The sequence below is a fragment of the Malaya genurostris genome, chromosome 1 (assembly GCF_030247185.1).
Source record: "Malaya genurostris strain Urasoe2022 chromosome 1, Malgen_1.1, whole genome shotgun sequence".
In the NCBI taxonomy this organism is placed as follows: domain Eukaryota; kingdom Metazoa; phylum Arthropoda; class Insecta; order Diptera; family Culicidae; genus Malaya; species Malaya genurostris.
The window spans coordinates 146,598,903-146,615,410 of NC_080570.1; the positions used below are offsets into that span (position 1 = coordinate 146,598,903).

Sequence of the window (16,508 nt, forward strand, 5' to 3'; positions counted from 1 at the left end):
ACCAAAGATAAAGGACAAGGAGAAGAGAATATGTTGATGTTTTCCCTACTTTACGGAAAAACGACGACTCATTTTCTTTCTTATGTGTCGCGGAGTAGAAGATTTGAGTAGGTATGGATTCGCTCTAAGCTAGCAATACGATCATGGTATGAGTTGCAACCAAGAATGAAAAGTTGGTTCTCATCGTACAGTGCAAAACATTGAATGAAAGTAAGAACAATTTCAACGACTACATCATTCCAATCTCCGTGATCACTAGTTCCATGTAATCACCAATTTAACACAAAGAAGATTGATAACGATGAAAAGACTTCATGAAACAGTCTATATGAATACAACATAGGTTTTGAAATTCGAATCACACGTCTCCACACAACGAATAAACTGAAATTCACTTCTTCTAGGAATAGAATCACAATCTCAAAGATTTCATTTATTACATTGTCTATTAAAATGAGAAAAAGTTAGTTTTCGAAAAATTTTGACGGGAACGTCCGACGCGCACGCCTACTGCGATCACCTTGAGTAGTTGAAAAAAACTCAATTTCAATTGATTGTATCTATCTGCTGCTTGGAAAGTGTGTTCGTGCACTATAGTATGGAAACGCCGAATATAATTCGTACTAATCGTATAAATGGCGTAAACGAAAAAGCAATTTTATCGATTTAGGCTCAACTGGCTTACATTTTTTTTCTCGAACCGATTTGTACACACTTGGGATCCTTCGAAAGCTGAAAAGGTGTGAATGCTCACGCTTAAATTTAATATTGCTAATATTTTCGGCTTTGGAAATTTTACCAAATAAGCGACAGTTTTGTGAATTACCCGAAACAATCTGGAAATTGTTGAATCTATCTTAATTTGTTTCGAAAGTTGGACAGCCATTGTTTTTTTTTGGGATATGTTACTTGACAAATAAAATAACGTACTTCTTGGTTAAATACCTTATTTAATATCATATCATAAAACTTAAAACAAGCACTCGCGTTGGGTTCACTTCTTCCACGTCCGATCTATGATCCAATCCAAATAGCTAGCGACCCGGGTATAAATTCCAGCATAGTTATCATCTCCACAACCAGACCCGGTGGAGACCACCCCGACTAGATAGTACTTGCTGTTCTGTCGCAGAACCAGCGGTCCGCCGGAATCTCCTTCGCAAGCGTCCGTGGCAACGCCTTCCTCGTTCTTTTCCCCCAGTGCGCACATCTGCTTCTCGGTAAGCTTGATTGTGTGACCACCAGTGGTAAACCGTGTTTGGCAGGAACTTCGTAGCACCGGATTCACGGCCCCTTTCAGCAGAGAATTGGGTAGTCGTTCTACAATGGAAAACGGTCGTCAACGATCTGTGCACTGTTGTGCGTTTTGTATTTACCTGCATTATCTTTTCCCCATCCCATAAGGGTCAAATTGACATACTCGGGCAGATCAATCAGCGAAGTATGCAAACAGATGGGTTGAATGTGCGAATTCATCGTAACGGTGTTTCGCAACTCAACCAGTGCAATGTCGTTTTGTTTGGTACGCGAATTGTAACCCAAGTGTCGGTGAATTTTGGCGATCGGAAAACTATCCGCTAGAGGATCATCCGCTCGATTCGTTCCCAAACGAACCGCCGTAGGTTTGCTGCTCTTGAAGCAATGTGCTGCCGTAAGGAGAAACTTGTCCGATATCAACGCCGCTCCACACCGCGTAACGCCGTCGTCGTAGTTTATCAGGCCCATGAACGGGAACTCGCCGACCATTGCTTCTTCGACCACACCGACTGCATGATCGGCTATTTTGACTTTGATTTCCACTTTACGAACCGTACTGCAAGCACTCTGCACTATCCGTGCCGATGAATCATAGGTCGCATTAGTGGCCAGTGGACAGCAAATCACCGGTTCGTTCCCGGAAAACTCACAGTGAAGCGCTCCGATGCGCGTACTTTCCCTGCAGTGGCTTGTTTTGCGACAGATTCCTGTGCTGCCGTTTTTCAGTGAGCATGGATCACCCTCTGGGGAGTAAACGTAGGCAAATGCATTAATTAGAAACGTGTCAATGTTCAACATTTAATGAATAATAAACTCTAGTGGCGTGAAAAGAGTTGGAAGCCCAGAAAGACTGACGACAAAAGTTTAAGAGGATACTGCAAGCGAAGAAAGTTCTAATGAAACCAGAAATTTCGGAGCGTGTTTTAGTAAACATTTTCACTTCAGCGCGAAAAAAAAATCGTCGAGTTTATTAATGCGTACTTTGTGTTCATGAAGAACCCTTCAGAGTAAAGTACTTCATTCCACAACAACAATCCTATGCGAAACTTGACCGCCTTTTTCAAGAGACATGGTAGTCGGTTCAGAATAAATTTGAATATCTTGTGACATGATTCTACTCGTTTACGTTGGCAGATGATGACCGTATCGTAACCGCAAAATCGGTGCCTCATGAGTTGAATGATAGACGGCAGAAAAAGAAAGACAACAATAGGTTTTTTTGCACCGGATCGTGACAGAAGATGAGAAATTGATTTATTTTGAAAATTCCAAGCGCAGAAAATCATCGGTTGACCTGCACTTCTAAAGGATATTTCGCTAAACCGCCATATTCTCCAGGCTTGGCCCCTTCCGACTATCATTTGTTTTTATCGATGTCTCACGCATCGATATCTTTTAGAACATGAACAGTTCGTCGTGATGTGGAAGATAAAAAAAACGCATAGCTAACTAACTACATTGAATAAAGTACAGGGTCCGGCACTCGAAGTGTAACCAACTTCAGACCTTCGAGCCTGGCGTCAAGGTAAATGCGACATATTATCGGGAAAGTATTCTGGAGGTTGCTTTGAAGCCGTGGGCAGACAAACATTTCGGTGGCAGACCATGGACGTTTCAGCAGGACTCGGCACCGTCTCACAAAGCTCGAGTGAACCAAGAATGGCTGAAAAACAACGTTCCGAACTTCATCACGTCCACACAATGGCTCTCGAATTCACCAGATGCGAATCCAATGGATTATTCTCTTTGGGCCATTTTGGAGAGCAAAGTCCGAACTAAAATATACACCAGTCTCGAAGCGAGTGGGCCAAAATACCTGCACGTCACATTCGGGCAGCTTGCGATTCGTTTTTTGACCGTCTCAAGGCCATAGTCAAGGCAAAAGGTGGTCATATCGAGCAAAAGTGAATTGATTCTGAACTTTGTATTATTTTTACACATTTTGTACTTTGAATTAAGTAAAAGTAATTTTCCAAACTGAATTTATGGCCTTTTTAATTGGTTACACTTTTTTTTTTTAAATGCCCTCCACACTCCCCCGCACCAAAAAGCTCACTCAATCGGAGCTTCCTGGTCACGGACACATACATACCTCGGCTCAGAAAAAAAAGTTCTATCAGGAAAGATATACAAAAAATCGCGACGTTGACAGCTGAGGTATTTACATTTAACGATTATATACTAACAAAGAAGGGAACATACTATTTACAATATGAGAGAGCACCCAGTGGAATGTAAGATTCCTTTTAAGGGGCTCTTAATAAAATAAAATTAATCAATTAACAAAATTAACAAAAAAATTTTAAAGCAAAATCTAATAAATTATCTATCGGAGAAGGAAAAAAACCCTCTTGAGCTGACTGTGCCACCAGTTCTCGCTCAAGAGGGCACAAAAACCTCCTCCTTTTAATATCATAATCAATAGCAAAAACTTAAAATGAATAAAATGAGTTTGTGAATGGTGTTATGAATGAGTGGATGAATAAATGAGTGGATGAGTAGATGCGTAGATGAATGGATAGAAGAATGGAACGAGTGAGTGAGTTAAAAAATGAAAGCTTGAATAATTGAATAAGTGAACGAGTTAATGAAACTGATGTTGATTATTGTATGTTAGATAGAAGCATGCAAACAGTTAATACAGCATGACATCGCTACACGTATAACGATATAACGAGCGTTAACCCACCGCAGATACTCACACCAAAAAGCTCACACAGAGAACTTTCTGGTCAATATCACAGTTTGACTGTAGCTTGCTGCAGTGACAACACAATTGAGAAAAAAAAACAAACAAACAAAAAAAAACTAGTTACAAAGCGGTGAGAACATTCAACAAGACAAAAATGATAATTAAAAAAAAACTATATATATATATATATATATATATATATATATATATATATATATATATATATATATATATATATATATATATATATATATATATATATATATATATATATATATATATATATATATATATATATATATATATATATATATATATATATATATATATATATATATATATATATATATATATGTAATAATATCTTGTTTACATTTATTCTAATCGAGAGCTACATACGGTTGATACACATTACAATATATAAGTTACTATTCGTGTTTTCAGGTAATACTTTAATTTTGTTTTGAATAGATTCATATTCGTAATTTGTTTCAATTCGTTTGGAAGAGCGTTGTAAATTGTTGGGCCGTTAAACATGATGCGGCTTTTACCTAAGTTAGAGTATGCTCTTACTCGCAATAATGAGTTCGACTGCCGTGTATTTTGCTGCCGAAGACCAGTGGATATTGAAAGGTTATTATGAAAATCTGGTTGATGAAGAACATTGTGAACGAACGTAATTGTCTGCATATCGCGAAGTGCTAATAGTGGTAATATACCATGGGAAGTATCAGAGTAAAGTTGTAAAGTAGGGTGCAAGCAGGGTAGCTTGAAGATGGTTTACAGACATCTATTTTGTAAAGTCTGTATTCTTTTCAGCTTGGACTTTGCCGCCAGACCCCAAACAATTAGAAGATACTGGATGTGAGAGTGTATACAAGCAAAATAAAATTTAAGTAGAGCTTTCCGTGGCATGAAATAACTTACTTTCCGCAGTGCTCCAGAGAGTGACGAAAGTTTATTTTCCATACTTTTGATATGACTATCCCATAATAATAAAGAATCAAGGTGAATACCAAGGTATTTGAAATTATTTACTTTTTCGATGACTGACTGATTATACATGGGACTTGGATGGTCTTGTATTTTTTTCCTCGTAGAATGGAATATCATATACTTTGTTTTGGAAAGATTCAATGACAGAAAATTTGAATTAAAATAGTGCATTAGGACACTTATATCCTGTTCTATTGAAGCTACAATCGTCCTTGCATCTATACATGGATAAAACAGAGCAGTATCGTCTGCGAAGAGTCGAGGTATTCCTTTTAACTTCAAGTTTCCAATATCATTGATAAATATTAGAAACAGAAGTGGACCAATATTACTACCTTGTGGCACTCCTATGTTGATTGATCGATACGAACTATGTACTCCCCCGACCGCCACATATTGTGTTCTATTTTTTAAGTAGCTGGCTAGTAAATCATTGGCAATTCCTCTTATGCCACATCTATCCAGTTTTCGTAGAAGAATATTGTGATTCAAGGTGTCAAACGCTTTTCGCAAATCAAGAAATAACGATCCAACAAGTTTCTTAGAGTCAATATCTTTAATAAGACAGTCCATCAACTCTACAACAGCAGTCGTAGTACTGCATCCTTCCCGAAAACCATACTGAAAATCGTACAAAATTCTGTTGGATTTGAAAAAACATAGTAACCTCGCAACAAGAAGCTTTTCTATTACTTTGCTAAACACAGACAACGTTGAAATTGGACGATAGTTACTGGGATCATAAGGATTTCCAGATTTGAATACTGGAACGACTCGAGCTACTTTCAGACAGGCGGGGAAACTTCGAGTGCCGGACCCTGTATATTGAACCTATTACCTACAATCAACGTGTATTTTCACACCTAAAAAGGTCCCGCATTGTTAACTAAGACACCTGGTAATCTCAATCATTTCAAGCATTGAAATATTGCGTTTTATAAGTGCTATGCGTAAATTAGTATGTAGTATGTTTTCGTTCACTCAGCCTGCCATTTGCCAACACTATGATAGCAATCGGAATGATCCGAAAGGTAGGAAATTGGGTGCCGTATGAATTGAAGCCAAGGGACGTCGAACTCCGTTTACCCCACGTGCGTACAATTCCTTCAACGGTTCAAAAGAGAAGGTTTTGCCTTTCTGTATAGAAAGGTAATACAATGGCTGGAAACTCAATTTTCGATCGGAGCCTCGGAAACCCATTGTATACCATTCGGCTCAGCTCGACGAGATCTGAAAAGGTTTGTATGTGTGCACCTTTCGAAGATTTGTTCTATGTATACTTCTTTGGAATGCTTGGCTGTCTTATTTTCAAACGTTGAAAATCGTCAAATTAACCGTGTATAACGTGCTCAAACATTTCAGGGAGCGAAAGAGCGTGGATCGAGTGTCTCTAGGCAAGCGTCGTAGTGACCGGAAGCTGAAGCAGAAGATGTTGAGAACCTTCAAAGCAAACCCTGGACTATCAGATAATGAAAACGCACAAACATTCCTAGTTAAAAAATTGTACATGGCGACGGCACGAGAAGGTGTTCCTGCGAGTTGGCTTTTATTGACAAATTTGCTAAAAAAAACGAATGACTTGGCAAGTGATATGCAGCTGCGGAGCAAAGACCAAAGTATTCGTGACGAATAAGACGTCGGACTCTAAGCTGTACAAGGAAGAGTACCTCAAAAACCGCGTACTACTTTCCATTGAAGTTCATAAATGTCTCGTGAAGTTTTGGCCAGATTTGGCGAGTTGCCACTACAGCCGGAAAGTCATCCAGTGGAAAAACGGCTCTGGACGCGACTCAGATGACAAAAATGTGGAACAAATGTGCCAAGCAAGTTGACTCTGGAGGTGTGCAGCGTTTGCTGGGAAGAATCAAGAATAAAGTGCGAATTTTCATTAGAAATGAAGAGTATTGATTTGTATTAATATTTTTTCCTTAAGTTACAGTAAAATAACCTTTGTTTTGATGTACAAATCTTATCTGGATGTCAATTCGTGACCGAGATAAAGATCATTTTATCATTCCGGTTTCTAAATGGACTAGCTTTATTTGTCAATAAAGTTTCAAACTTCGAAAAAAAACGGCACAAACTTATTTATATCCCTAAAAGTTAAGCGATACACGATACAAATCAACTTTATCACCGATAAAATATCAGGAGTACAACTTTGCTTCCGCCGTTTTTTTTCCAAAATTAAAAGCTTTATTGCGAAAAAGTGCTTACAGATGTATTATTCAAAGTATTGTCCATCGCTAGCGACAACTTTCTCTCATCTTTCCGGCAATTTTCGGATCTCGGCTCGAAAAAAAGAGTCCTCTTTTGACGCTATCCATGAAGCTATCCATTTTTCCAACTCTTCGAAGGATTGAAGATGTTGATCTGCCATGGCGTGTGCCATCGAACGGAATAGGTGGAAGTCAGAAGGGGTGACATGTGGGGAATACGGCGGGTGGGGCAAGACTTCCCATTTCAGCATTTCCAGGTACTTTTTGACCACTTTTGCGACGTGAGGCCGAGCATTGTCATGTTGGAGGATGACTTTGTCATGTCGCTCTTGATATTGTGACCGCTTTTCTTTTAGCGCGCGACTAAGGCGCATCAGTTGCGTTCGGTAGCGATCTCCCGTGATGGTTTCACCCGGTTTCAAGAGCTCGTAGTAAATCACACCGAATTGATTCCACCAAATACAAATCATAACCTTGGCGCCGTGAATATTCGGTTTTACATTCGACGAATTAGCATGCCCGGGCTTTCCCCATGATTTTCTGCGTTTAGGGTTATCGTATCGAACCCACTTTTCAACACCGGTTACGATTCGATGTAAAAATCCCTTACGATTTTGTCTTTGAAGCAGTTGCTCACATACCAATAGACGGCGCTCTAAGTCCCTCGGTTTCAACTCGTACGGCACCCAGTTTCATTCTTTCTGAATCATGCCCAGGACCTTGAGACGTTTTGAAATGGCTTGCTGACTCACTCCCAACGATTCGGTAAACTCTTCTTGGGTTTGGCACAAATCTTCATCAAGCAATGCTTCTAGTTGTTCATCTTTGAAGGTTTTTTCTCTTCCATCACCATGTTTGTCTTCGACATCGAAATCACGATTTTTAAAACGTTGAAACCACTCCCGACACGTTCTTTTACTCAGAGCTGCATCATCGTAGGTTTCTAAGAGCATTCGATGCGCTTCAGCTGCATTTTTTTCGAATTGTAACAGAAAAATAAAACTTCCCGCAAATGGCGAGAATTGGGCACATAAACAGACATTTTCGAGCGTGAATAATACGAAAACAAGAACAACTGTCACTGAAACGGCGATGACAATTCGTTAGGCACTGTACACCCTCACTTTAAAGGCATTATCATCTATGTATTTTGACCTGCCTCAGCCGGTACAGCCATCTATCGGAAAACGGCGGAAGCAAAGTTGTACACCTGATATTTTACTGTTCGAAAAATTATAATACTGTAGAAACTTCTTATAATATTACAAACTTGTATTGTTGTACACAATCTTATATCATGTAAAATTGCTATAATACAGAATTACTACAAGCATAGAAGTAAAAAATAAAGATAAATAATTGTATCCATATCAAAAAGATTCAAAAATCATTCGAAAATGACCCAAAGTTGTTAATTTTCAGTAAACGTTATTTGAATTTCGTTGTATCTGGAGAACGGCAGCATTTAGAAAAAATTTGGTAAGCACCACTTCGATTGAACATTTTTAAAACATTCTAAAACATTTTTGTCCACTATTTCTCCATCCTAGCTATGGTATTAATATATTAAAACTGAGGCTAATATTTAAAATGACAAACTGATGATGCAAATTGTCTCTTTCGATCATTAAGAATGCATACGCAAAATGTGAGTCAAACAAAAAAAATACGAAAATTTAATTTGTCTAATCTAACTGTCGTCAAACTTTATAATACTAGCAAAGTCTTGGCATTACATTCCTTTTGTGGAATTTGGCCTTTCTGTTTCAACAGACTTCGCAGCCGATTCTTAGTGTACAGAATCATTGCATGGCTAGTACTATGGATCCTACTGACACTAAGAATCCTTCCAGGTCGGGGCTCGAACATACGACAACTGGCTTGTAAGACCAGCATCCTATGCATTGAACCGCCAACCCGGGACAACTTTATAATACTGGTATGTTTTAAATTGGTACCACATTATAGGCTAAGCATCTCAAAAGAATTTAACGAGGCCTTAGGAGATAAATGTTCAATCATTTCTACTAACTTTAGTCTTGAACAGGGTTACCAGATATGCTGATTTTTCAGTATTCTACTGATTTTCAAGTACATTGATAAAATTTACTGAAATTTATACTAATTTTGCAAAAAAAACGGATTTTATTCAGATTTTTAAGAAAGTTTTTCCTGCTTTATCATGTGATGATAGAGGAACGTGATCAATCGGTTCGACAATCACACTGCACTATTTAGATTAAACCCAATAAAACGCTATTTAGCATGATTTGATTTCTAGAAGTAACAGGAGCGCAGCATTTTGCATGTCTCAAACACAAAGCAGGCGTAGCGTTTGAATGGTGCGTTTAAATTGGCGTAGTGATAACCTACACTCCTGTTACTTCTGCGTATGATATTCTAGCTAAATTGGGTAGTATTTTTTAATCAGCTTCATAACATGCTTTGTGGTTGTTTTTTTTAGTAATGTTTTTATCAACATTATAACTATTATTAATCACAGCACTTACTGCTTTTATGATGATGATACTCAACCACCGCGGTATTGCTGACTTAATTTAAAATACATCATCACAATTGATCAACTTATCAACAGACCATCAAATTGCAAAAGTTAAAAATATAGCATTTTTATTTTCATTTTAACCACCCTACGCGCTTCGAACATTTTCAGATAGGTTCAGTTTTTGTTCATCGGCGACTTTATTCTTAAGGTATTATTCAAAGGGTTGTGATATTAGGTTTTGCACGATGACCACTCGAATGAACCACCAATGAACTGCCGATGAATCAAGGTCACCTTTTGACAGTTGCCGTGTACTTGTTTTGTTTTGCGACTGCAAGTTAAAAATTGAAAAATGACGAAAAAGTGCCTGTTAAAAACGTATTCCACAGTGAAAATAACTAAAAAGATTGCCCTGTATGTGTTTCCAGCATCAAGGAGCGATATATGTATGAATCTGTTAAGTGTGAGGCACCTTGCAATTTCTACATTCGAACAATGAACTTCTGATGAACTTTTAAACTGTAAACAAGTACACGTCGACTGTCAAAAAAAGTTCATTCTGTTCATTTTGTGAGGTTATGGCATGTTCGTGCAAAACCTAATTAACACGTATTCAAATTAGAATGAACGCAATGAACACATAAACAAACCACTGTTAGCTGTCAAAATTGATTCATTTTGTTCATTTTTGTGAGGTTGCAAGGTGTCTCACACTCAACAGATTCATACATATATCGTTCCTTGATGCTGGAAACACATACAGGGCAATCTTTTTAGTTATTTTCACTGTGGAATACGTTTTTAACAGGCACTTTTTCGTCATTTTTCAATTTTTAACTTGCAGTCGCAAAACAAAACAAGTACACGGCAACTGTCAAAGATGAACTTGATTTATCGGTAGTTCGTTTGTGTCGTCATCGTGCTTAACCTAATAGCCATAAATCTTCTGGTCAAGAATCATATCATCGAGGAGAATGTTCACTAGTGAACTTTTACAACTGATTTTTTGACATGTGAGAAGCGCGTTTGCAAAAAAAAAATCGGCAGTGAGTTTTTCTTGAGTGAGTTTTCTGATCGACGATTTGGTTATCTGAAAATCACTTGCGAAAAATTTCTGTCGCGGTAATTTGAAATTTTGATTTTTTCCCAACACTGCTCAGTTGAACTTATTAACTGTCGAACTGTCACTTGGTTTTCACCATGTAGTGATAGCGGTAATAAGGGCCTCTGAAATTTTTCCTCTACCACCACCCCAATACTAAATGGAACACGGAAATTTAGTGCGTACGATCTGGCACCGCTGATCTAGAAGCGAAATAGATCTAAATATTTTTCCTTAAAAATTCCGATTAGTTTGAATTTCATTTGAACTTGAAGTGTGTTGATATTTTATGGTGCTCGTTCACACCAAAAACGTTGTGAGTATACCAATCCTTCAAAACAATTTTTTTCGTGAAACGAACTTCATATCGTTTCATGGGTTTCTCAATCAATATTCGATCTACCAAAAAAATGTTTGTTTGCAAATGTGCAAATGTAACCGTAAATAATATGATGTTTGTTGTTGATCTATTCTAACATTTTTCAAGTGAAAATTCAAACTCTGGCAAAAATTGCCATTCTATCTTCACTGACCTACAGCACTACGGTAGACGTGACTCAAAGCAGGTTCCTTTGCTATGCTTTGCTTTCCGGTGAATAAATACTGGTGCATAACTTGTTCAACGATTATCGGGTTGAAGTTTTAAGGGGTGTGAAAAAGGAGGATCGCGAAAAAAAAAGCATAACAATAACTACCGAAACAGGTTCTCTGCGAGCCGGTTTGACAAAGTTCATATGATCGAAATCAACCGAAGTGTATCCGAAATACAAATTAGGGCTTGAGATGTCTCACCGAAACGTTGCTCCTCTATGCGATCAATACTCTGGGTCAACGCGTGCTTCCCGTAGAATGCCAACAGCAACAATAGGGCTCGTATGTTCATCTTGTCGTGTGTACTTTATTGAATGACTAGTTTTGTTCACAGTTTTTTCTTTCGCTTAGCAGCTCCTGTTGACATTCGTGCACCGTCTTTAGTTGCTAGTGTGCGAAGAATTTTCGTCGTAGATCAGTCTCTTATCGCTTCATCCGATTCGAAGTTTCCGCTCCTGACGTCACAGCTCATTGTAAGTTTTCGAAGAACTGCCAAACTATTATGTTCTACTGCACAGTTGTGTAATGTTTGATGAGTCACACAAAGCAGATTTTCACACTTTTACGTGTCTGTGATCAAAACAATCGCGATCGACACATCTACGTTTGACACTTTGCATTGAACTTTTACTGTCCGATCGATTCCGAAGCTATTCAACGACTGTATGTTTTCGCTCTCGGTGAGTACTGAGACGGTGATTCTGAGACGAATGAACTCCAATGATCCTTACGCGTTCATCCACAGAATCCAGGAGCGCACAGTTATACTGACATACGGACAGTACGGTGGCAGCACTAAGACCTACAGAGGATTGATCGAACACAAACACGACGGTTAATCGGAAGCCCTGTATGTTTCAGCAGTACCCCTTACTGATAAGCTGGAAGCATTTCAGCTTGATTGTAAAGAAGTTTGGCTGCATGAAAAGTTAAATGATGCCATGAGTGAAGTTTCGCGCATTCTTGGTAGATTGATGCTAACGCTTTACCAAGGTCACTCTCCTTTTTTTCGAATGCTATGGCCGAAATGCGATCACATGCGTCAGTTCATCAGTTAAACGAAGAATAATATAAAACAATATTGATTTTCTTCCAATCTTTATTGTCACTCACTATACCCTATCTTTGCTCCTGGATCTAGCCAGGCCAAACGATCGACTCGATCCAGTCCAGGTAATGCGAAACTCGGGTGTAGATGCCGGGCCAACTCGAGCCGCACAGCTTCCCATTGGATGTCACACCTACGATGTACCGTCTGCGGGCCTGAATCAGTTCCAGTGGCCCCCCGGAATCGCCCACACAGGTATCACCAACGGTTTCATTCTGGGCATTTCGTCCCAGAGCACACAACTGGGTATTTTGCAGTTCACCGGCACTGCGACGTGATTTGTCCTTGGACAGAGTGTCGTTGCAAGCACCTCGATCCAACGAAGTTACGTTTGCCTTCAACAGCACTGGTGATATTCCGATATCGTTCGGATCCGTACTACCCCAGCCTTCGATTGATAGGGAGACATTCGTCGGTGGATCGGTCGCGTTGGTATAGAGACATGCCGGGATGAGAAATGCTTCATTTATCGTCCGATTCAATTCCAGCAGGGCAATGTCATTCGTCAACGGCCGAGCGGTATACTTTGGATGTATGACTACATTTTTGATAGCCACATCAACGGGAGGATCATTTTCGTTATATTCGAACAGATGCGTCACCCCAAGGCGGGCGAATGTCGGTCTTTCCGGAATTAGACAGTGGGCTGCTGTCAGCAAGTACTGACTGGAAATGAGACTGGCACCACAACGGAAGAGAGTTTCTTCGTTTTTGGCCGGATATCCCAGAGCAGCCACATGAGGAAACTCGTCCGGAGCCGCCTCGACACCATTCCAGATGTGCTCGTTGATGTCCGATGATTCCGAAAATCCTGCACATTTGAGCTCACTTTTTGCAGCAACCCGCACCTGGGTCACAGTACGAAACGGCACTGCCTGTTCCTCGCGGCAGCATACGATCGGTTGATCTTTATCGAAGGAGCACGTAACCCAGTCCTTGTTGGGAACTGTCTTCAGGTACGGACACGCCGAATGGTGCCGACAGATGCCATCGCTCGATCCGTCAACCAGCTTGCAGCGATCACCCTCTGGGAAATGGAAACAAGTTTTATCTCATAAAGCTTACTGCGACTGATTTTATCGCGCGATGATATCACCCACCATAGCGATCATTTAAAGGAACTGCAAGTATCAATCCGAACCAGACCAGCTGGACTGCAATGCTTTGCAATAACATTGTGATTCTAATCAAACCATCCAGCGATCAGCATTTTGAAATCCTAAAAACACAATGTTTTGACTTGGGAATAATTTGGACTTCCAGCAGCGCAACCAGTTCTCGTCTCGTTGAAGTCCTATCACTGACTGTTCATTTGACGTTGATGAACCATCACGAACCGGTTTCAGTATTGCCATTCAAAGAAACGGACTGAATTGCACCAACACATGGTGGACTGCTGTTGGTATGAGTTGGTGAGAACTCAAACTGATCTCCATAGCATCGGTGGTGATCGGACATATGTCTTTTGCATCCTTTAGATCCACCGTGCGTTACGGCTGTGGACACGGTGAGAAGTGCATTTTGATTTTTAGTAACACATGTCAGACTAGTTTAAAACAAAGATGGTCTTATTGAAACAATTTTTTTTCATAGAGCAATTTTTTCGGGAGCATACTTACATTCGCTTATTCGTAATATGTTCCGGAACCGGAAGTATCCGGTAAGTAAGGCATTTGAACCAGATCATTGACCTTTTTGCAGCTTTCAAACGAGTTTACTTCGAGATAATTGTGAGGTTGGAAGATGTTAGAAGACACTTCAAAAGAAATGTACCAATTTAAACTTGATTTGTGGCCACATTCTAGCTTCCAAACAAGACCTATGAATTATCTTTGAGAAAAAGTGTGTTTTGTTGATTACGTTGCTTATACGATTATACTTTCGCCATATTTCATTCGAACTAGAACTATGGCTACTATGATGAATAATTCGATATTTTTTTACCGAACTTTCAACATCTGAACCGACGACCTGAACGTTCGGTAATTCAATTGATTACTGACCGTTCGTTAATCAAAATTTTGTTGTACTGCCAAACAACTACCGAACAGTTCGGTGAATCAAATGGAATCATATAACGATTTTTATTGTTAGTTTTACGTTTCGTCTTTAACTCATCAGTGCAGAGCAGTTCAAATTGAACTGCTTAGTGCTAAACTCGGCAGTTCAATTTGAACCGCTAAGCAGACGTAAAGTTTCTGCTACTTACAGAACACTTTTTGTTTTGCAACGGAGTGCAATGTCTTTTTTGACGTGCCGAACGAAAACGTGTTTTCGACTATTTCTGGCCGATGCAGGTATGGTCATTTAGAGGTTAGCCAAGTAGAGTAGAGTAGAGCTTTTACGTCTGCTTAGCGGTTCAAATTGAACAGCCGAGTTTAGCACTAAGCAGTTCAATTTGAACTGCTCTGCACTGATGAGTCAAAGACGAAACGTAAAACTAATAAAAACGGTTATGTGCCCTAGCACAAAATTTGGCTAACCCCTAAATGATTTTTATTGTTTTTTTTATTCAAATTCTAAATTTAAAAAGTTTCAAAAACCTACAAAAATTTTCAACATACACACTTAAAAAATTTCACGGAATTCGGTACACTGGGGTTTCTTTTTACGCGGTTTTTTTTAGGTGGTTTCTTTTTACGCGGATTTCCAAAGTTACGCGTTTTTTCACGCGGATTTCCGAAGGTACGAGGTTTTTTTACGCGGATTTCGGAAGTTACGCGGTTTTTTTACGCGGGTTTCTAAAGTTACGCGGTTTTTTTTTCGGCATAAATAAATTGATTTTGAAAAATTGTCAAAATTTTTCTTGTCCCAAAGTCAATTTTCACAAAAAAAAATTTTTTTTCGAGATTACACCAGATCTAGACATTTCATGCATTTCTAAGATATTTGGCATCATAAAATTTTTTTTTTTAGTTTGGAGGTTTTTCATGCAGATTTCCGAAGTTATGCGGTTTTTTTACGCGCATTTCCGAAGTCACGCGGTTTTTTTTCTGCGCGGTACCTATCCCCCGCGTAAAAATAGATCTCATCTTTTACAGAATTGTCAACAGCTGATTGTTCGATAATTGCTGAATTGTCAAACAACTACCGTAAACTGTAAACCAAATGGATCTAACAAATGGCTCGGTATTTTTTTGTGTTTGTTTTCTTTTGATTAAAATTCTAGATTTCAATGGATGTTCGGATTTCCAAAAACAAACTGGGTGCTCGATCAACCCGATTTACAGTGACATTATAAATGTCATTGACATTTCGCTCATTTTATGAATGTGTGGTGTGTAAATGTTCGGAGACTTACGCCATTTCATTATACTCCAGCTAGAGGAACGGATGATGCTGACTAAGGTAGGCCTTTTTTGTAAATTTCCAGCGAATTTTGACAGTTTTTACTGGAATTCTAAGAGGAACTGGTTGTTTACTAATTCTGCGTATCCGGATAATTCAAATTTATGTATTCAGTTTAATAATTTTTTAATTTAAAAATAAACTGAAAATCACGACGAAAGTGTGTAAAATCGGGAAAGAATAAAAAGAAAACGAATTGAAAATTCAGTCCGCATCTTCTCATTCGATTCCGATAGATTTCCGAACCAAACGGGTGGAGGCGAAATTCATTCGGAATCGGTTGTTGCACTGGAGTCGGAATTTATTCAGAACTCATTATGATTTCCACATAGAATTCTGAATGAAAATTGATTCGGAATTCATTGGGATCTGATAATATGGGAATAGTCTCCAACAGGGGTAGGGGTCTGTGGAATCAGACAGTTTCAGATTAGTAGCCTTAAATTGGTTTAATCAATGCACAATTCTTTATTCGCATTAAAATGCAGGACTCTAGTTTCCTACAGCTTTGTACAAGCCGGGACTACACTCTTCCCCACTCGTTCGCGGCGGACAGATTCCCCCCAGTCATTTTTGCCGACATTCTGTCAGAATTCCGGCAAGGGTCTGGGAACATAGCAACAACCGTTTCTGGCAGATAATTTCACCTAGCGTTTATTAACGGTTCTGTTTCTGTCGGATTTCTGCTA

At 39.0% G+C, this 16,508-nt stretch overlaps 2 protein-coding genes across 2 annotated transcripts; both read right to left on the bottom strand.

Annotated features, from left to right (window-relative positions):
• Positions 1–930: 930 nt before the first annotated feature.
• LOC131426108 (trypsin I-P1-like) lies at positions 931–12,009 on the bottom strand. The gene is made up of 3 exons (XM_058588557.1): positions 11,565–12,009; positions 1,377–2,000; positions 931–1,320 (listed from the first exon to the last, which is right to left on the bottom strand). The coding sequence occupies exons 1-3, from the start codon at positions 11,653–11,655 to the stop codon at positions 995–997; spliced, it is 1,041 nt and encodes a 346-aa protein (XP_058444540.1). The 5' UTR covers positions 11,656–12,009; the 3' UTR covers positions 931–994.
• Positions 12,010–12,444: 435 nt separating this feature from the next.
• On the bottom strand, positions 12,445–13,764 carry LOC131426109 (serine protease persephone-like). Its single transcript, XM_058588558.1, has 2 exons — positions 13,572–13,764; positions 12,445–13,498 (listed from the first exon to the last, which is right to left on the bottom strand). Exons 1-2 carry the CDS (start codon positions 13,645–13,647, stop codon positions 12,501–12,503), a joined length of 1,074 nt encoding a protein of 357 aa, XP_058444541.1. The 5' UTR covers positions 13,648–13,764; the 3' UTR covers positions 12,445–12,500.
• Positions 13,765–16,508: the final 2,744 nt, after the last annotated feature.